The 21,870-nt window shown below is 43.0% G+C and overlaps 1 protein-coding gene across 2 annotated transcripts in view; it reads right to left on the bottom strand.

The window, feature by feature from the left end:
• aldh3a2a (aldehyde dehydrogenase 3 family, member A2a) overlaps window positions 1–21,870 on the bottom strand; it is a 30,682-nt gene that overhangs the window by 4,878 nt on the left and 3,934 nt on the right. The window contains exons 7-10 of one of the 2 annotated variants that reach the window (XM_079675888.1): window positions 21,382–21,523; window positions 20,178–20,344; window positions 19,964–20,063; window positions 19,640–19,878 (exon numbers count right to left, since the gene is read on the bottom strand). In XM_079675888.1, coding sequence (XP_079532014.1) covers window positions 19,640–19,878; window positions 19,964–20,063; window positions 20,178–20,344; window positions 21,382–21,523 — 648 coding nt within the window. Of the gene's footprint in view, window positions 1–18,835; window positions 19,879–19,963; window positions 20,064–20,177; window positions 20,345–21,381; window positions 21,524–21,870 lie in introns of those variants that run through there. The other variant, XM_079675887.1, reaches the window with a different exon arrangement.

The following is a 21,870-nucleotide window of genomic DNA, read 5'->3' as shown; positions in this document are numbered from 1 at the left end:
TGATCGGATTAAGCCTGCTCACGTGGACATTTCCAGGCCGTTGGACTTGGCTCTGCCCCCACGTCAGGGCCGCCCTCCCATGGCCCGCCCCCCGCCCCCTGTTGGGATGCCCTCGCCCTCGTTGGCGCCCCTGCCCCTGCCCTCGCCTGCGGCCCCGCCCTCCTCGGCCCCTGTGGTCCGTACGCGCCGGGGTCGGGTGGTACTTCCTTACATTTGAGTGAGCCGGACTTCCTGTTTCCGCCGCTCTTCGCTTCCCGTGCTTGAAGTGTTTACATGTGTTTGCAAATGCTTAATAAAAGTATAGCTTGTACCTTTGATACCCCGCCTCCGACTCCCGTCTCTCTGCACTACAGTGGATATATTTGTTGAAATGTAGCTGCTCTTCTACATTGCTTTTATCCTGTCATCCTGTTATACTAATTTGAAGTGATTATATTTGTATGCCAATATTTTCTTATGTTAAAGTTTTCATTTTGCACTTTTATTTTGATAGTAATAAGATCGGGACTCTTATTTTTGAAGGAACTTTTACCGGAAGTCAATGGACAACGGAGCAGTGTAAACACCAAACACACATGTATAATGATGGATAGATGACACATATTAACTAAATAGTTGAATTCGGTTTTTAGCACCTGGCTGATAGGGGCACAAGCTCTTACGTTGGTAATGATTGTATAAAAGCAAGTGTGTGCAATAAACAGATATCATCAGCTGGAGAGTCTGACCATCATTCAGCCGGGGACGCTACAATTATTATAGTGAATGTTTAAATTATACCATATATGTCTGAACCTGGTCTGAACTCGAGCCTTGCTTAGATTAATGTGTTATGGAGCCTTCTCTTCAATCTTTTTTCCACATAAAGAGCATTTTGTGCTGCTCTTTCCCAATGTGGAAGCAGAATGTGTGAAAGCATACAGCACGATGTGGTATAGAGCGGCGAAGTCACGCCCATCTACTTCCAGTCCATGGGACCTTATTTCGGAAAAATTATGTATTGAAGTCAATGGAGAAAGAAAACGTATCTTTCGATCCCATTTGAATTGTGCCATGAATTACACATATGATGTTTATCAATCTTAAAAAAAAAATCCATGTCAAAAAAGTCACAGTTTGTCGTAAAACTTTTGAAATATAAGACTATGAAAAATACGCAACTAAAAAGACTACAAATCCCAGTGTCGCGTAAGTGATGTCATAACTGATGTCACAATTGTTTTCCTCCACTAAATAAGAGATAGCTAAGATAAGATAACTTTAACAAGATGCCTGTGTGCTTAGTACCAGGTTGTTATCATCATACCAGCAATGGGTCTTGCTCGTTCTTTCGCTTCCCGTCTGATGAAAGGACCAGTAGTGGCTGGTTCAAGTTAGCTACCTAGCTAGTAGCAAGCTCGTTAGTTAGCATTACAGCCTTAGCCTTGTCATTTTTATTAGCCTTAACATGAAGTAACATTAAGTAACCCAAAATGTTAAACAGTAAGAGTAGTAGTCATATTTCGTGAACCCTTTGAAAAGTACTGTCCCACTGGTGTGATCATTCTATAATACACCATCAGGGCTGCCAACATTTGAGTTCAGCTTGGAGGCACACCTCAAGGCACACCTTGATATGATCATTATAATTATTAATGAGACATTAGAGACTAAATGAAAAACAGGTATAAAATACTATATGACAGTAACAAAAAAGTTGTTAAAAATAATTGATTTGTAAAATATCCAAAAAGAAAAATCTGCTTACAGTTCTGTTTCAAATGGGTGTTGAGAGATGTATCCATAGATCTCCTCATGTTGCTCTCAAAGTGCACCAGATTGATGCTTTTAACTTCAATACTTAAAAAAAAAAATCTTCCCGGGGGAGCATGCCCCCGGACCCCCCTAGAGGAGGTTAGGTCTCCGCCACTTAAATCATGTTCACATGGATACTAAATACATTTGCACACCTCTTGTGTCCATATCTTTCTGTTTTGGTGGTCATGCCACACCGTGCACATGCATGCATGCATGCGCGAGTCATGGTGAGATATCTGGATTAAGAGGTTGCTTTTTCTTTGCACAGCATGAAAGAAAGGCCAAATGAATTGGCTGCGATTTTAGTTTTTTTAAGCAGAGGTTGAGTTCAATAATTTGTACAGCCCTCTGAGGATGTTTTAAAAATTGAAAGGAAAAAGGTTCCCCACCCCTGCTGTAAATAATAATAAAAACCCTTGATTTATAACTTAACATCTCTGTCTCCTATTGATCTGAGTATATTATAAAGAATAGCCAGTTAATTGAAGCATTATAGCACAGGCCTTTGTCAGATGGTATATTACGCTGTTTTTTTCCTGCTTCGAATAGTTCTCTCTTTTTTCAACATACCTGTGTTTGCATCACTGGAACATGTACAAACTAGAGTTTCCCATTAATATACCGGGCGCTACAGTGGAATACGCACATTCACACACAGTGTACCCGCGACTCTTACAATGAAGGCTCGATAATCAGCTCACAGCATATAAAATGGCATATAGGTGTAAGCAGAGTAAATTTGCTATTAATGTAGTATTTTTTTTTTTTAAATATTGAAGTTAAATGCATCAACCTGGTGCATTTTGAGAGCAACATTAAGAGATCTATGGATACATCTCTCAACACCCATATGAAACAGAACTGTAAACCGATTTTCTTTTTCTTTATGGATATTTTACAAATTACTCCCCTTTTAAACTGTATTCTTGTTTTACTGTCATATAGTATTTCATAACTGTTTTTTATTTATTCTCATAAATGGTGACCAAACCGTTTGAGACCCACTGAGATAACTAGACTAAAGTTAACTATCTAAACACTCAGAGAGTCCCTTACCTCACTGAGCTGTATCTCTCTCAGTCAGGACAGAGCTCTCCCTCTCCTTGTTTTAGAAACAGCTTCTAATATCCGTTAGCACAGCTAGCTAACCAGATGCTACAACAACAATGCAAATAGTGAGTTTGGTAGAAATATACTGTATAATAGTAAAGTTATTGAAGATGATGCCATATTTATTGAAGATTTTACATTATAAATATTCCCCAAAATTATTCAAAAGCATATTCTTCTGAACTTCTTGCTGTGGTATGACACACAGGAGACTATTGATGTGTGTAGTGAGTTTGGTAGTAATAAGCTGTATAATAGGGATTGAATATGATTGTACGAACACGAGCACGAACCGACATGGAACAGCTGTCTGTGTTCGTACGATTTTTTGATGGGAAGATATTCTGGGAAGAGCTGCCGTGTTTGCTTACTCTGCCCGGGCGCACGACCGGGGAAATAATCTTCCACGAGCTGACACAGTTCTTCGAAAAGAATGGTTTGAATGTGAGTCAAATAGTCTCTGTTGTAACCGACAGGGCTCCGTCGATGGTTGGAAAGAACAAAGGCTTGGTAAGCAGGCTTTCCGCCGTTAACCCGGCGCTTCTGACATTTCACTGCATCATTCAAAAATCAGTGTTGTGCGCAAAACTGTGTGGAAAAATGAAAGAAACGATGGATACTGTGACGAGACTGGTTAACTTTGTGCGTGAGAGCTCTAGTCTGCAGCATCGCCTTTTTAGATCGTTGCTAGAGGAAATGTCATCTGAACACAAGGATCTCTTACTACACAATGATCTTCGCTGGCTGAGCAAGGGCCGTGTGTTGGAGAGGGTGTGCGACCTGAGTGATGAACTGGTGTCGTTCTTATCAAGCCTGCAGAGCCAAAAAGCCCATGAGTCTTTGAGCTTTTTAACTGACACCAAGGTGATAGCAGATGTTAATTTTTTGTTTGACATCATGTCTCATCTAAATCACCTTAACCTGCAGCTGCAAGGCAAGAACCACACTGTTGCTGAGATGTATGAGGCGGTTGAAGCTTTTCGGTCAAAGCTGCACCTTTTGGAGAGAGATATTCATGGGAGGAAGCAGCACTTTCCACGTCTGCGTGAGCACTGCGAGAAGAATGAAATGCCGGAAGATCCAGTAATGAAGGATTTTGTGTCAAAACTGGCAGAAAACTTCAAGGAGCGATATGAAAGCTCCCCTAAAATCTCAGGTGACACCCTCCTCTTCCTCAGACAGCCGTTCTCTGTGTCAGCAGACGGGCAGTGGACTGGAGAGGCCAAAAGGCTGGTGCCTTCCATAGAAGAGGGAGCTCTTCAGATGGAGGTCTTAGAGATGGGAAGCGAGTTGCTGATAGCTCAACACAAGGATGCACCAGTGTGTGACTTTTGGAACAACGTGGTTCCCCAAGCTCGTTTCAAAAACACCAGAGATATTGCTATGTTCCTACTCAACATACATCTGCGAATCAGGATTTTCTTCAATGAATGCTATCAAAAGCCAGGACAGGAACAGACTCTCCAGTGCACATCTTGGACAGTGCCTCAGGATTGTCACAACAGAATACAAGCCCAACATCAGACAGGTTGCCTCGTCCCGCCGCTCTCACTTCTCTCACTGATTGGTGAGTAAACAACATCAATTTATTTTTGCAATTTGTCAATTCTATTGTGGTATAATAATTATTAAGACAAAAATAACCATTTTATAGTTATATTTTATATATACATTAATTTCCTAAATAAAATGCTACGCAGCGTAATTAAAAACGAATTATTAAAATGAGAGAGCAAAAACAGCCCACAAACTGGTCAAATTGAATACAACATTAAAATAATATATTAAAAATAAAGTTAAAAAAACCCAATACTATTTGTTATTTACAGCTTGATATTATTTGGTACACATATTTAAAAATGTTAAAACTAATAATGCGGTGTATTTTGGTATGACATTATAAAAGTGACTAACTGAAACTCTCTTCCTGTCTTTCCCAGTGTGTGTGTGTTACAGTGTTTGCTGAATTGGATGTGGACCTGTCTGACTATTTGATCAGAGTTCACTATGTTGTTTTTTATTTTTGTTTTATTGTTATGCCCCATCAGACCACAGCAAAATCATTTGTATTTGTTAAAGCATTTATAAATTATTATTGTTAATAAATGTTTGATTTCGATCTAATTTTGTTTCAAGGATGCATTTTTCCTTTACTCTTTGTTTAATTACTACTGCCACTACTACAACAATTATAATAGAGGTAACATCTGCACATAGTGTAAAACAACTTTTAGTGACACATAACATTTTGGCCCTTAGCTTGTCATGCTTTACAAAATTTGGCCCTTTGGTAAATATAATTGGGGAACCCTGTTCTACTGCAACATTCCCCACACGCAAACACACAGTACACCCGCGACTGTTACAATGAAGGCTCGATAATCAGCTCACGGCATATAGGCAGGGGTAAAGTGTTATTTTTTACGAGTGGGGAGGGGACCTCACCTCCTCTATGGGGGTCCGGGGGGATGCTCCCCCGGTAACATTTGTTTGAAATATTAAGTTAAAAGCATCAATCTGGTGCACTTTGAGAGCAACATTAAGAGATCTATGGATAGCCTACATCTCTCAGCATCCATATGAACTGTAATCAGATGTTCTTTTTCTTTATGGATATTTTACAAATCACTCTCCTTTCAAACTGTATTCTTGTTTTACTGCCATATAGTATTTCATAACTGTTTTTCCTTTATTCTCTTGTTTTTTTTATAACGATAATGATCATATGTGTGCCGCGGAAATAATCTTTTGAATAATTTGTGACCAAACCGTTTGAGACCCACTGAGATAACTTAGACTAAAGTTAACTATCTAAACCCTCAGAGAGTCCTTTAGCTCAGTGTTATTCAAAGTGGGGGCCCCGACCCCCCCGGAGGGCCGCCAGGGGGCGCCAGGGGGGTCACGCAAAGTTTGAGGGAAAGGGGAATTTTTTATTTTTTTAAAGTTCCATTTTTTATTTATTTTTAGATTTTATTGATAACTGCATATCTATCAATCTATGAATCCTTTGATGCCAATCTTTTAATATTTTTTACTTATATGTATATATATATATATATATATATTCTTTAAATCACACGACCGCCCTTCAAGCCAATCAGAATCGAGCTGCCGCTACTGAGAGTGAAACTGAGTATCTGCTCAGCTTTTGGAGCAAGTGAGAGCTAGTGAATATTTCGCTCTGCAGCTGGATGAGAGCAAATATTGATGTTTATATATATGAATATAAATATGTTTATTGTTAATATTACTGTTTAATATTATATATAATATTATTAAGGCATAAGTAGCTTTCAAAAATGCTAAAAATATGTTAATTGTTCATATTACTGTTCAAAATTATATAATATTATAAAGACAGAAATCACTTTAAAAATATGTTTACTGTTGATATTACTGTTTAATATTGTGTTAAGAATGTTTATAACAGAAGACACAATGAATGTAATGAATGACAAACAAAAGATAAATACAAAAAATGTTTAGAAGAATAACTGATTATTAATTATTAATACAAATATATATTAAGAAAATGTATTAAGCTGTATGATTAATTGGTCATATTCTCCATCATAATGTAGTCATCATTTAAAAAAAAATTGCATCAGGGGGGTCCCCGCCACATGATAATGCTATATGGGGGTTTTTGGCATGGCAAAGTTTGGCAACCCCTGCTTTAGCTCACCTGAGTCTCTCAGTCTGACAGGAGAGGACTCTCCTCCAGCTTGTTGTGGAACAAACAGCTCCTTATGTCCGTTAGTGCAGCTAGCTAACCAGATGCTAACAACACGGTCCCTGCTGGCACCTCTCACACACTAAATGCACTATTTCCACACACACACACACACACACACACACAAGCTTGAATGACACAAGCACACTTTTATTTCCATGCAACTCTCTGATTGGTCTGGTGTCTTGCCTCTGTTGCATTCACTGAACACGGGAAATTACATTCCTGCAGTCCTCTCTATTGTCATGATGAGGTTCACGTAAAGCACGGTTAATGTATTATATTATTGAGGTAGAATTGTCCGGGGCTACAGAAAAAACATTCGGGGCAGGCCAAAATATTATTTTACCAACAATGTGGAATTTATTGGCTACATATTACACATATTATGCACAGCGGGAGCAGCAATAACCGTCAAATAATAATTCAGACAGGGGAGCTCCGCACCTCCTGCCTGCCACTAGGGGGTGCTGCAGCGCCCTCAGCACCCCCCTTCCGCGCCCATGGTAGTCACTATTTGTAGTGAAGGCCATTTTGGTGACGTGTGTTGTTCTGCGAGACCAGAGATGTAGTTCATTGAGCATTTCACACAAAAAAAATGTTACTTCACAGTTTTACGAAAAAAAAAATTTTTGACTTGCAAAATTATCTTTTAAATTGACAAACATCATATGTGTAATTCGTGGCACAATTCAAACGGGATCGAAAGATAATCTTTGTCTTTCCATTGACTTCAATACAAACATTTTCCGAAATAAGGTCCCATGGAGGTCCACCGGAAGGGGAGGCGCTTCGCCACTCTATATATACAGTCTATGTGTGTGTCTCTGGACATCTCTAGACTGGGCCCAGTAGCCTACGTGAACTCCTTGCAGGTGCACACGCCAGGAAAGAGTACATCTGACTCGAGACAAAACTTGCTCGAGTCCGAGTCCAAGTCGGAGCTTCAATGTACAAGTCGAGTCCGAGTCATCGTGGGTGAAATATTAACGAGTCCGAGTCAGTCATCATGCGCGAGAATTCACGAGTCGAGTCACGAGTCCCGAAAATCAGGACTCGAGTGCCATCTCTGGCTCAGCGTCAGCCAATCAGCTTGCTACTCCATCACTGTGAGTGGGACTGAGGAACCCCTCCAAAACAAATCTGTTTGCTATCCTTGCTCCTAAATGGTAGAATGAGCTCAGAAACTCTGCATACCTTCTGGCACAAACTGAAAACGTTTCAATTTTACCTTGTCAATTAAATTATTGTTAAAAAAAGCACTTATAACTAATTCACTAGCACCTACACTGGTAGGACTAGCTTCAAGTGAATATATCTGCAGTTTGCTTGTTAAATCGGAGTTTGAATCTCTATGGTTTTTGCACTTATTTGAAGTCGCTTTGGATTAAAGCGTCAGCCAATGAAATAATTTATATTTGTAGATAGCTTGTTTTATTGCTGCAAAACTAAACTTTGCGCCGGCATCCTGAAAACCATGTCGGTGTTCTTTCTTCATTAATGACCACCTCACTGCTCACTATCCATTACATTTTTCATGCTGCTAAAGTACCCCTAAATCTAACACATTAAACATGTAAAACGCAATTTGATTGTTCTTGAATAAATCACACAAAAAAACAGCATGGACCAACACGTTACATGTTACTTGTTAAACACTTTTATCCAAAGCGAGTTACATACTCAATACTGTGGGAAATCCCCACAGGAGCAATTTGGGGTGAAGTGTCTTGCCCAGGGACACAACGACATGCTGACTGCAGTGGGGTTTGAACCTGTGACCCCCTGATCCGACCACCAACGAACTAGTCCACTGTGCCACACACCTCCCCTATTACCTAAATAGGTCGTGAAGGATACATTTACACCTCCAGTTATTAAGTTACTGGACTGGAAATAATATAGACCTGCACAAATGTTTACTTATTTTTGGAGAAAAAAAAACAACAAACTCTTGTCTCTCTTTTGATTTTTCTCAGTCAGTTGACTATGAGTGTTCATCTTTTCAAGGTTAACCAACAGATGTTTCCACTGACTTCCCAATAACCAATTATATCATTGCTGTCCAACTTGAAGGTGGTCCTTTCTCTTCTTCTCTCAGTTGTCCTTCCAGTGCTGAATCGATGCAAGCTTCCTACGCCCCATTCCCCTCCAACCATCATCACATCCAGATCCCAGGGTTTTCCACTGAGATCATCTGTTAGGGTGAGTGAAACAGGCAGGAACCAAATGCAGATTGAATAGAGAAAATACCTTTATTTCAAGGTTTAACACGGACAAACAGAACACTACCCTGTGAACACAGTCACAGATAAACAAGAAACCAAAACTAGGGCCACCAGGGTGGGTGGAGGGGGTCTGGAGGACGGGTTTTGGGCTGACAGCCCAGGAGCACAGCGGAGGGCCTGGATGGGATCTCGGGCGGACGGCCCGGGGGCAAGGCAGAAGCCAAGAAGGGGGACTCGGGCGGACGGCCCGGGGGCAAGGCAGAGTCCAAGTTGGGGGTCTCGGGCGGACGGCCCGGGGTCAAGGCAGAGTCCATGGTGGGGGTCTCGGGCGGATGGCCCGGGGGCAAGGCAGAGACCATGGAGGGGTGAAGACCACAGCGGGCGAACTCAGGGGGCTGAGCAAGAGGGCGAAGGCCGCGGCACTCAGGGGGCCGGGCTCGAGGGCGAAGACCGCGGCTCTCAGGGGGCCGGGCTCAAGAGCGAAGACCGCGGCACTCAGGGGGCCGGGCTCGAAGGCGAAGCAGGCGACGACGGAACAACTCCGGAGGACGGGACAAGCTTCGGCAGGATCCCCCACGGAAGAGGACCAGGAGTTGGCAGGAACCCCGGTGAGACAGGTGACGGCAGGACCTCCAACTGAACAAGACATGGGATTGGCAGGACTCTCAGCGGGACCTCCAACGGAACAGGACATAGGGCCGGCAGGACCCCAGGCAGAAGAGTAGTCGGCGGGACCCCCAACGGGACAGGACATAGGGCCGGCAATATTATTTAATATTTCGGCGCTATCTAGCCAAAGAAGCTAGCGTTAGCATAGCGAAAACGAAGCAGTAGCTATCCAGCAAATAAAGCTAACTAGCCAGAAGACAATAACTAGCTAGCAGACTGAAGGTTGCTAGCATACGAACCCAAGCTAGCTATCAAAGTCAAATACACCAAGCGATTGGTTAGCAAACGAAGCTACCCAGGGAGTAAAGGAGAGGCTAGCTAAGCCAAAGGCACCAAGCTGTTGGCTAGAAAACGGAGCTGTTGGCTAGAAAACGGAGCTAACCAGCTAGCGATCCAGCTAGCTAGCCAGGACAAGACAGATTGAGCTAAACTCAACCTTAAATTCAGAGAGATGATTAAGGGGGAGGAAACAGTGAAGCATCTGAAAGACCTGCGGACGACGGCGAAGGTGGCTCTAGGTCGTAAGGTGAACTCAGTAACAAAGACGGTGAACACTATGTTGGAGGAGGAGTTGATGACAGAATATAGTGAAGTCCACAAGGCCGCCACCAAAGTCACAGAGGCCAAAAGTCAATACCTGATGCAATTAATTCTGAATGCTGATAGCGATGAGGACCAAGTACCAGAAGAGCTGAGGGCAGACGTGGGAAAGACGGATGAAGAGACCAGCCAAAGGCTTGAAGAGGTCAGTGTGTGATTAAAGCAAACCTTTGGTCTAGGCATGGAGAAAAGAAAGTGATATTTGCCATCGGGGAAGCTGAAAAGGTCTATGAGGATGCAGAAGCGACACAAATTGACCTGGTGAGCTATGAGAATTACGAAAAGCAGCTTAAACATTTAGAAATACTCATTAAGGAATTAAAGGAAGTGCACAGCACTTGGAGGGGATGGGCTCCTGTGACTGCTAGAAAAGATGTGGAAGAGATAGTGCGCCAGCTGGAAACAAGGAAAAACACACTCAAGCGTCAAAAGGAAGCTGAGTTTAACAAAGCACATGGTGCAGCAGAGTTGGCACGCACCGCAGCAGAGTTGGCACGCACCGCAGCAGAGGATGAGCGCACCAAGTTAGCCGAGACCCAACGTGCGAAGCTCGCCGAGATTCAAATTGCTACAGAGGAAGCACTAATTGCAGCAGGGGATGAGCTCGCCCAGTTCGCCCTGGTTCAGCTAAGGCAAGACCAGCCCCAACGCTCTAAATTGGCCGAGGCTCAGATTGCAGCAGAAGGAGCACGGTTTGACCTCATAAAAGCGCAGCATAAAGCAGTGGAAGAGGCAGGCACGGAACCCAGAGACAACCCGATGGGAGCGATATCAAAGATACGACTCAAGCCGGTAAGCCTTCCCAAGTTCAGTGGCAGTATGAGGGAGTTTCACCGCTGGAAAAAGGACTGGGAATCTTTGCAGAAGCAGGGAGAACCGTCCGGGTCACCTGAAGTCAAGAAGTTCCAGCTTCTACACAGCATGGAAGAGAAGGTAAAAAATGATGTCAAGTTGGCCAGCTACAGTGCAGTCTAAGACATGTTCAGAGTATTGGAGAACCGTTACGGAAGCAGGACCACGATTGCAATGCAGATCGTCGCAGAACTGGAGACGATACCAGCTGTGAAAGGAGATCAGCCGAGGAAGGTGATAGACCTCATCCAAGCTGTGGAAAAGGCTTTGGCAGACCTCACAGACCTCGGGAACTCTGGAGCCATCAACCACCCGCTGATGATTAGGTCTATAGAAAGCAAGCTACCCGACCAGGTGAAACGAGGGTGGGTCATCTTCAAGGCTAAGCCCGAAAACAGTGTCACCCCAGTCAACCATTTCAATGCGCTTCTGAAGTTCCTGAAGGAGCAAGAAGAAATTCTAGAGATCTTGGAACAACTTAAAATAACGGAGACATCTGAGAAAATGGACAAACCGCAAAACCGGTTCGAGAGAAAGTATGCCTACACAAAAGCCACCAGAAGGGACACTCCAGAAGGTGAGTGCATCGTGTGTGGAGAGGATAAACCTAACAACAAGTTATTCATCTGTCAGAAGTTCAAGGGGTTTGGCTTGGCTGAGAGAAAGACTGCTGTGAAGAAGGTAGGAGCATGCCACGTTTATCTTGGATGTCACGATGGGGTAGAAGAGTGCACAGACAGGTTCCTCTGCAACAGGGAAGACTGCCAAGAGAGGACTTCCTCGGACCACCACTAGCTCCTCTGTCCAAAATGGGAACAGCTTCCAAAGGGGAAACTTGGAAAAGGCAGCGAGAGGGTAAGCGAGCTAACAGAAAAACAAATGCTAGCCTTGTCCAAATGTTACCCAGGGGTGACGGCGGAGATCAAGAAAGCTTTCAGTAACAGCAACAAGACTTCAGTGACAAGGAGCGCTAGGAAGGATGAAGGTGGACTTCTGGAGAAGAATAGAGCGACTGAGCACCCTGTCATCATGATGCTGTTGGAAGTCACTGCCAACGTGGGCAGAAGATCGGAGCTCTGATTGACCTCACATCGGACACCAACTACATCACTCATGTAGCGGCTGACAGGCTCGGTCTGAGCAGAGAAGAAGTCACTCTGGTCGTGCATGGAGTTGGAGGAATGACTATTACAGTCGAGGCGAAGAGGTACCTCCTGCGAGTAAGACTCAAGACCCCCAAAGGTACTGTGAGGGCTCACGAGCTGGTTTGTTATGGACTAGAGGAGATCGCTAAAGAGCATCGGAGCGTCAGACCTGAACAGCTAAAGAGGTTCTTTCCAGAGGTTGCAACGGACGAACTGAAGAGACCAGACCGTGTTGAACTTCTCATCAGTCACAGAGAGGGGAGACTCGCTCCACAAAGACTGAGGATAGTTGGAGACCTCGTCTTATGGGAGGGCCCACTAGGTAAAACCGTGGGCGGAGCACATCCCAGTCTGCTCAAGAATATAAAAGTGACTATGCACCAGTCCGAGACGCACTTCGCTCGCTCGATGAGGACAGCTGCTGTGGAGTACAGAGAAGTAGTCGAGAGTCCTGAGATCCTGAGGGAAGAAGAGAACAAGAGTCTGACTCAGGAAGTAAAGGCGGAGACCAGGGATACAACTGCAACAAGAAGAGAAGTTCTCAAGTGGTGGAAGTGGGACAGCATCGGTGCAGCCTGTGAACCCAGGTGTGGTGGGTGTCGCTGCGGGACATGCCAGCCAGGAGGAAAGGAAATGACCCTGGCAGAAGAAAGGGAGCTGGACGTGATTAAAGAGGGGCTGTCCTACATGGCCAAAGATGAAGACTGCCTGACTCCGCACAGGGATGCATCTTACCCATGGGCCGAGGACCCAGCCTCACTTCCAAACAACAGAAGAGGAGTGGAGGCCACCTTCCTGAAAACAGAGAAGCAGCCCAGTTTCGCGCACATGGTGGAAGATCGCAGGTTCCTGGAGGAGGACAGTTATGTGGACGATATCTTAACGTCCCACAATTACCCAAAGAGACTGAAACCTCCGAAAGGGAAGAAGCTTCAGTCTTGACAGAGAGAAGACCGGAAGGAACGTTTCGGAGCATTGCTGTTGTGAACCTGGTGAAACCAGAGAAGTTCAGCAGTCTGGCTAGACTATGTGGAGTGGTCGCATGGGTCCGGCGAGCTGCAGAGAAATGGCTGACTAGAAGAGGCCGAGCGGCGGGTCAAGCAAAGTGGGAGGCAAGAGTCTTGGACAACAGAAAAGTAAAACCTGTGCTTCTACGGGGGGACCTGGCTTCGGGGTCGTTGAAGATTCCGAAGTGGAGAACTAAGAAGAAGGAACCTCCTCAGACACCACCACCATAGAAAGGTTATTTAGGTTGGTGACCTCCTTGGGTCATCCGACAAGGGGGCCAAGTGGGAGGTGTGCTGTAAACTCATGGTTTGTGCTGGGTGTATGAGGGTTCAATTAATCAGGTTCAGTTTATGTGAGTGTGACTTTAAATCTGGGTGGAGATTCGCGGGGTTTATTGATGTGTTATAAATAGAGGGGGACATAAATGAATGTCATTGAGATTGAGGAATCAGGAGAGGCCACTAGTAAGTGTGATTATTGTACTGAATGTGATTTAATGTGTATGGGATATGTGTGATCCTAATTGTTGTATTGTTGTTGTCCTTTTTTTTTGCTAAGGTTAACAACCCATTTAGATTTGATTAAATCATCAAAACTAGGAGTTGTTTCCGTCCATCTTGATTCCACCCATACTGTCGGTACTGTCGACAGTACACACACACCGAGAGGAAGTCCAAAATCCAGCCAGGTAAGAATTTCACTAAACCTGGTTTCTCCACAGCCATCTGGTGCGCCTCCACTTATCAGAGCAGCCAGCCAAAGAAAAGGAAAAACGGAGTAATTCCAGCTCAAAAGGATCTGCTGGGCCCATCCTTGGTTGGTTTCTTCTGTTAGGGTGAGTGAAACAGGCAGGAACCAAATGCAGATTGAACAGAGAAAATACCTTTATTTCAAGGTTTAACACGGACAAACAGAACACTGCCCTGTGAACACAGTCACTGATAAACAAGAAACCAACAATGACAGACAGCAAAAACAGAACTTAAATACACACAAGACTAATCAACGAAACAAGAGACAGGTGAGGAGGGAGGAGAAAACACAGGGGCACCAGGTGAACACAATCAAGTAAACAGGTAGGAGGGAACAGGTAGGAGGGAACACACACAGACAGGAAACCAAGGAAAGATCTAAACAAGACAAAACACAACGCAGACAGAAAACAAAAGAAAGATCTAGACAAGAAAAAACACAACACAGACAGATCGTGACAAAATCACACTCTACATTCCTTTTTCCAGAACTGTCTTCATCACCATCAGCTTCACCACCATCACCAAAACGACCATCACCACCACCACCGGCAGGGCCGGTCCCAGACATTTTGGTGCCCTAGTAAGTACAATGCTTCAATCTGAGCAGAATTACTAGAGACTTACGGAGCCCTGGAGGGTTCATTGAGAGGAAAATAAATAAAACGTGGCCACGTTTTACTTTCTCGTTCGCACAAGTTAATAAAGCGTGGCCTCGTTTTATTTAAATTGAGGGATTCCTGTCCGTGACTCACAGTATCTGCTGCCCACAGCTGTTTTATAGAAGGAAAACCTCCTTCACTTTATGAATTCTCTGAGGCACCAGTGGCCTGTAGCCTACTATGCAGGATTTGCTATTTACACTATTCATTCATGAAGTATGACGCTGCGCTGTCAGCACGCGTCTCCATGTTTGTGATAATCTGAGAAGAGCAGCACCAGCTGCAAAGAGCTGTGCCTTTTACTGTTTACTTCACTGCGTTTCCCTTCATTAGAACAGCTGAATAGAGATCGAGGCTGCTACGTTTAACCACACACACACATCGAACTACCAGAGTATTCCCCCTCGTTTTATGAAGGAGATGTCCTGTTACCGGTGTGTGTGTGTGTGTGTGTGTGTGCTCAGCTCCGTTCTGTGTGCGTGTTCGGTGTGTTTGTGTGTGTCCGACACCACCGGCATTTGTTTTCAAATTACCACGAACAGTAATTTACACAAATCTGGTTCTCCATAGTTACAGTATATGTGTATTCCCAAGTGAAATAAATTCGTTTAATCTTAATATCGATGTGCGATAGTCCTGCCGGAGTGCACCGGAACGAACGATACTATCATAAACAAATGCCCCACACACCCCCCCCCCACACACACACACACACAAAACGAGGCCACGCTTTATTAACTCGTGCGCACGCTTTAGTAACTCGTGCGCACAAGTTACTAAAGCGTGCGAACGAGAAAGTAAAACGTGACCACGTTTTATTTATTTGTCTCTATGAACCCTCCAGGGCTCCGTAGAGACTAGATCTAGGGCAGCGGTGCCCAGTACGTCGACCGCGGTAGACCGGTCGACCGCGGGGGCAATGCTGGTAGATCGCGAGTCATTCATAAATTTAAAAAAATCCAGCTCCGTTAAAATAGACAAAACAGGTTTTGATCCCTCCTCCTTTGGCCTCCCTGCCACTTAATTCAGGAGTTGACTTGATTGACAGAAAAAGCGACCTATTGCTTTCCAGTCTGTTAACACAGAATGCAAAGCGATACAAAATCAGTCAAGTGCCGGGAGAGACAAACAACAAAATGAGTGCGGGAACGAGCAAAAAGCTAAAGACATACCACTTCCACACAGAATGGGAGGGAGAATCTTTTTTTGTGATGTCACATTCAAAGGTTATTTGCCTTATTTGTAAAGCAAGCGTCGCTCTGCCAAAGAAAGGTAACGTGGAGAGGCATTATCGGAGTGTTCACAAGGCATATGACAGCGACTTCCCTCCGAGTAGCGAGTTGAGAAAGAGAAAGGTCATGTATTATTGCTACACAAACATTATCTCTTAGTCTTAGTGTCGCCAACTCGTTTCTAACATGCAAAAAGACAAACAAATGCGTCTATGGTCGGTGTATTTTCTATCTTTCCAATCCAGAAGAGATCTCTCTCTCCCCCGTCTGTTTGCAAGGGGGCGGGGCAGTTTACACACACGCATCTGCTACATGCAGCAACACACGGAGGAGATGGTGGAGAGAAGCGCTCCAAGGTGTGGTTACATGTTACCCGTCTTGAGGTGGACAATGCTCGTCACCAAAAGTGTTTAGCATGTAAGGGCGGTAACACGAGCAATTTGTCTAAACATTTAGCAAAAGTGCACCACATTCGGACGGAGGAATGCACCGGGTTCGACTGTCTTTCGAGTAGCTCTGTAGCCCCATCCACGAGTAACGTTTCCACGTCAGGTGTTATGTATGCTAGCAGCAACACACGGAGTTAACTACATTATACAAACATGGGTTAATGATTAGAGGTAACTGAGTTATTTATTTTGTTAAAGTTTCAGCTATTCTGTTTCCAGTTCTGTCATCAGATTATTTAATAAGATTTGTTAAAACATTGTTGTTTCTTTTGATGTGAAATATTATTTATTTAATTCAAATAAAAAGCAATGTTAATTTTGTTCACAATTTGTTAAGTTAATTTAATAATATATGTATTTTTGAATCAAGTATTCATCTTTATTGTCTTCATTGTTAGTTTCCACATGCCTAAAACAACCTCAAACTAAATCTAAAAGTTGATGGCTAAATAAGAGCGTTTGAGAAATTGTGCAAGGCACACAGTAGTAGTCCGAATAGTCGATTAATCGTTTCATTAATCTATTGATTAAACGATAATCAAATTAGTCGTTTGTTGCAGCCCTATTGTAGTTATCCCATGTAAAAATAAAACGTGTTATTCAGCAACCCTTGCAATTTGGGTTTTTATTTTTGGTTGGTAGACCTCGGTTAGCTGGTCATTTCAAAAGTAGCTCACCAGCCAAAAAAGTGTGGGCACCCCTGATCTAGGGGGTACAACTCAAACACCCATATGAAAAAGATCGGTTTACATTTTAATAACCAAATAAGTATGAGAACATAACCAATAACCTACCCCAATAACAAATAAATGTAATGTATTTTATTTTTGTTGATCATTTATATCTTATTTTACCGAGTTAACATTTATTTATTTATTCATGCATTTTTTTTAATATCTCCAGATTAAAATGATATTTTTGGTTTACTGTCCTATAGTGTACATTGGAATGGTTTTCAAACCTGTTTTTATTTATCCTAATAATTATAAAGGTGTGCCTTGGAAATATTTGTTAACATAAATTGTGACCAAAACATTTGAGACCCACTGAGATAACTTAGACTAAAGTGAACTATCTAAACACTCAGAGTCCTTTACCTCACTGAGCTGTAGTTATCAGCCTCAATCCAACAACAATCCGCGGTACCGAAGCGCGCCCTCTCTCTCGCTCGAACTTTGGCTGAGCTGCGGGCGCCTGATAAGCCAACATCCCCCACTTTCAGCGCCCATTGTACAGGGCAAATTTATAGTGTAACCAGGGTGAAAAGGGTGCTAGCTTGACTTAATTATGAATGTTGTTACATCAAGGCTGAAAATTAGGATGAGCCAAACAGTCAAAACATTTTTTTTTCCTCCCAGAACTACCAGCGCAGCGCCCCCCGAGACCTGGCGCCCTAGGCGACAGCCTATGTCGCCTATGCCAAAGACCGGCCCTGACCACCGGGGTTAAGAATCCATCATGTTAATGCATGTATTTCATCAATTTGAAAAGGCTCTGATGAGCTTGAACAAATTGCAGTGACATCAGGTTTCATTTTTGTTGACACATCTATAAGAGAAGAAGTGTATCTAGACCTAAAGTAGACCCGGGGAAACATGTCCCTGACTCGCAGACAACCAGCAAGGCGATGTTGCTTCCCTTCTGCTCTTCTCCCCATACAGAAGCTCCTGCAGTTCACGAACAACTCCACATCCACTGATCTCATCTCTGGTGGAGAGGTCAGGACAATAAGAGCCCAACACTCTGACAGTGGTTGTAGATTTTCAGTCAGGACCTCGAGTGGAGGCAGAAATCAGCTCGAGGAGAGGAAGTTCTTCCATAAACTTTCCAAAGAAAATTATTCCTACACGGCCATCATTGAGTCCATCTTCCATCACCATCTGGTTCACTGCAGCCACAGCCAAGAAAATGGGCAGTGCAAACTAACATATGCTCTGCTGAGAAGCATATAGGCTGCAAGCTGCTCACTCTGTAGGACATGCACACTCTGAGGAGGGCAGGAAAGACTGTAGAAGACCCCTCCCCTGACATAATTCTCTGTGCGTTACATTTACACACATCTTGGACTATTAAAGTGCCGGTCAAAGGTCTTCTTTGTTATTTATTGAGCTTTAAAACAAATTGATAACGACTCTATATATTAATAGAAGAATACAAAACGGAGCCTCTCTTTTACTCCCCCTCTTCTGACAGCCCAGCAGCTAATCTCTGAGCAGGAGAGGTGGGGAGAGGCGGGGCTATTGCGTCATCGTTATCAGGACATGATCTTATAGGCGTAAACACGGAGCCGTTTGCCCCCCCAGAGTGTTTCGTCCGCAGATCTACCCACCTTGGGACCCGTTATAGTTATTGTTTTCTGCGTTTCCATGTCGGCCTCGTCTGGCCAAACCGTCTATCTGATAGTGAACTGTAGCAGATACGACAGTTATTGTTCTCGTGTGGCCGGGGCTTTAGAGGAGAAGTTGTAAACAAAGCTTTACTGTTACCATTTGTCTCTGTTGCTCGTGTTTTATTTCAGTTTTTTATTGTATGAAATCAAAAATAAATGAGATACTGGTAAAGGATCTAAAGGTAAGGTATTTTGAAACAACTGATGGATAGCTTAATGTGTATTTAATATTTGTCATACTCTCAAAAAACGATGTTATTGCATTTTCCTGTTTTTGATCTGAAAATAAAGCATGGTGATGTTTTATTTACACACCATAGTTTCCTGGAAAGAACTGATTTGAATCTGTAATTGGATAATTCAATTAGTAATTATTATGAGGAAAAAAATCAAGACTGTGTTCAACTGGTACATTCCAATTTAATACACGTTTATCAATTGTTAGTGCAAATTTGAGTCTTTTACTCACTGGGAAATGAGTCTACAGGAAAGTATTGCATTTTAACACAGAGAATGAAAGGTGCCAATCATTTATGAATAGAAAATAGATAATCTATTCCATTTTAGTGCTTATTTTAGGTAAATCCCTTTGGAAAACTTCTTATAAACTGAACACAATGACCTAAATATGACAAACATCAAAATAATAGAATCTACATTATTTATTCTGTCATTATTTCTTACATGTACATAGTTTACTTATTCCTGCAGGTTACTTGCACAATTTCACTAATCGCCATATTTTTTTCTTCATAAGTTTACTTTCTTAGTTCTTTCTTGAGTATATATTGCACTGTTGGCAGAGCCTGGGACTGAAGACTTAATCGCCAACAAGTACCTTGTATCTTTTGCGCATATAACGATAAACCCTTTAAATCTTGAATCCTTAATAACTACCAAATTGAATAGTTCTTTCCAGGGAACTACACAAGAGTAGAACAATACATTATGGATATCAAAGTGATCCCTTTGATTCCTCTGTGGACTGGGCAGGTGGATTTCAGATGTTTTACCTGCACCACAAATGCTGCCAGGCCGGCCAGCGCGGCCAGCAGGGCCATGCGCCGCAGCCGGCCCACGTTCAGCTGCTTGAGCAGAAAGAAGCGCGCCCAGCCCAGCTTTTTGTCTGTGTGGGGGGGGTAGCGCATGTTGTTGAATGCCTCCATGTTCAGCTGCTTGATCAGACAGCTTCGCAGGTGGCTGAGCTGGTTGAAACCGTGCAGGCCGTGGTAGCATCCCATACCGCTGTTACCTGAGAGACAAGCGGGGGAGGAAGTCAGCTACAAATGTTCCTCAGCTTTACTCCTCTAAATAAAAAGGATGTTTAAAACACTTACCAACTCCTCCAAAAGGCAGAGCGCTAACAGTGAAGTGCACCAGACAGTCGTTAGCTAGCAGAGCTCCACTGGACGTCTCTGCTATCACTCTTTTGATCAGCTGTTAATAAGAAAGCCAATAAAACAGCATCGTGGGTAAAATCTTATCAACATGAGCTAGTAAAAATGTCAACTTGAATAATGGCAGAAACATGTCTTCTGGTGATGTGTTTACCTTGTTGTCGTTGGAGAAGACGTATAAGACCAGAGGTTTTTCTCTCTCGTTAATAAACTGGATGGCCTCGTCCACACCGCTCACAGTGATGATGGGCAGCAGCGGCCCAAAGATCTCCTCCTTCATCACTTTAGACTCCCCCGTCACATCCTGCAACACAGTGGGGGCTGCAGGGACACAGAAGGAAGAGGCTCAAGCTTATGCTGTGGATACTGCCTTATATACAGGTAGTGTAGGGTTATGTGGTTGCAAGTTTTGTGTATCTTGGCGAGGATTTGTGTATGGAACCACTATGATGTAGTGAACATTTTACACTTAAATCACAGGGAGGTTGGAGAAAATATAATGAGTTTTCTGTCCTGCAAATATATCCCAGCTTATTTTCACCTGTGACTACACCCATTTTGATAAATAAGATTCAACCAGATTAAACTGCTTCTTTTATCAAACCGTTGTCTTTAAAAACAGATACAATCCCGACCACTTTGGCTCTGCTTCAGCTACCAACCCAAACAACTAAATCTTGATTACATTTCTCTAGCTAACATGCTATTACCTATCAGTGCAATAAAGATGATATGTAGATAATGGTTGTTTTAACGCATTACTTGTTGGATGCCCGAAAAAGCGTATGCTAACAGGTGACTTAATGAGACTACTAAACGTCATCGAGACGGACACGAGTCCACCTGTGGCTTGCAAGCGTTGTTGACATGAAGTCTTTGAGCATGTTTCTCTCAGTGATTGCGATGTTATGTTGACGGTTTGTTTTTCCTGTGTTGTGTTTTCATATTTGTCCTTGTTGATGTGGAAAATGGAGCTGCTGTGATGCAAGTCAAATGACAGACTTGATCTGACCCATCATGTAGTTTGTTTAAAAAGCCATTTACTTTCTTGAAAATGCATTTACGCTTCATAAAATCTCTTAATATGTGGAAATGATTACCATAGAACTTATTTTTCTGCAATATTCCAAAATCCAATGGAAAACCCCATTGCTTTTGTGTCGAGGTAGCCCTTGCAATGCTAAGGTTGACCAATACAAATGTGTCATCACTACACCAAACTATATATTCCCAAAAACATGTTTGGGTATAAAAAGCACACTGAAAATACCACCAGCAAAATATAAAACAATCCATTCGGTTCCACTTAAGATGCGTGTCCCAACTGACAGAACAAATGGCTCAAACACACCATGTACCTATATAGCACTGGGATTCATTGTTGCCTCCACCCACAGCCACTGTGCTCCCCTCCATCAGACCCATGAGCCTCTTAAAGTGATGCTGGTTTATAATGCGTCCGTAGTCCTCAAAGGTTTCGGGATTCTCTGTGTAAAACTCCTGCAAGGTGTGAAATATAGGAAAAATGATTCATGAAATACGCATTAAGGAAAATGTATGGATCATTAGTGGTAAGCGTATAAACGTATCTCCTCCTAACGCCTGTTTCTCTGTTGTGCAAAACAATGTATGAAGTTATGATTTATATTGTTTGAACATGGAAAATACACACAGAAACATCTTTGTTCTCTTATTCTTAGTTTGTAATCAGTTATATTGTGCAAATGGTACACTGGAGAAAAACAAACATACTAACCTTACATTCATCTAGATACAACACATCAATTCCACTGTTATCCATTTTCTTTTTGATTCTATTACTATGCTAATTGTTTTTTTCTTATATC

The sequence above is a fragment of the Notothenia rossii genome (genome assembly GCF_949606895.1).
Source record: "Notothenia rossii genome assembly, chromosome: 4".
NCBI classification, from domain to species: Eukaryota; Metazoa; Chordata; class Actinopteri; order Perciformes; family Nototheniidae; genus Notothenia; species Notothenia rossii.
Note: the sequence above shows the minus strand (reverse complement) of the source record. Positions and strands in the feature narration are given on the sequence as shown.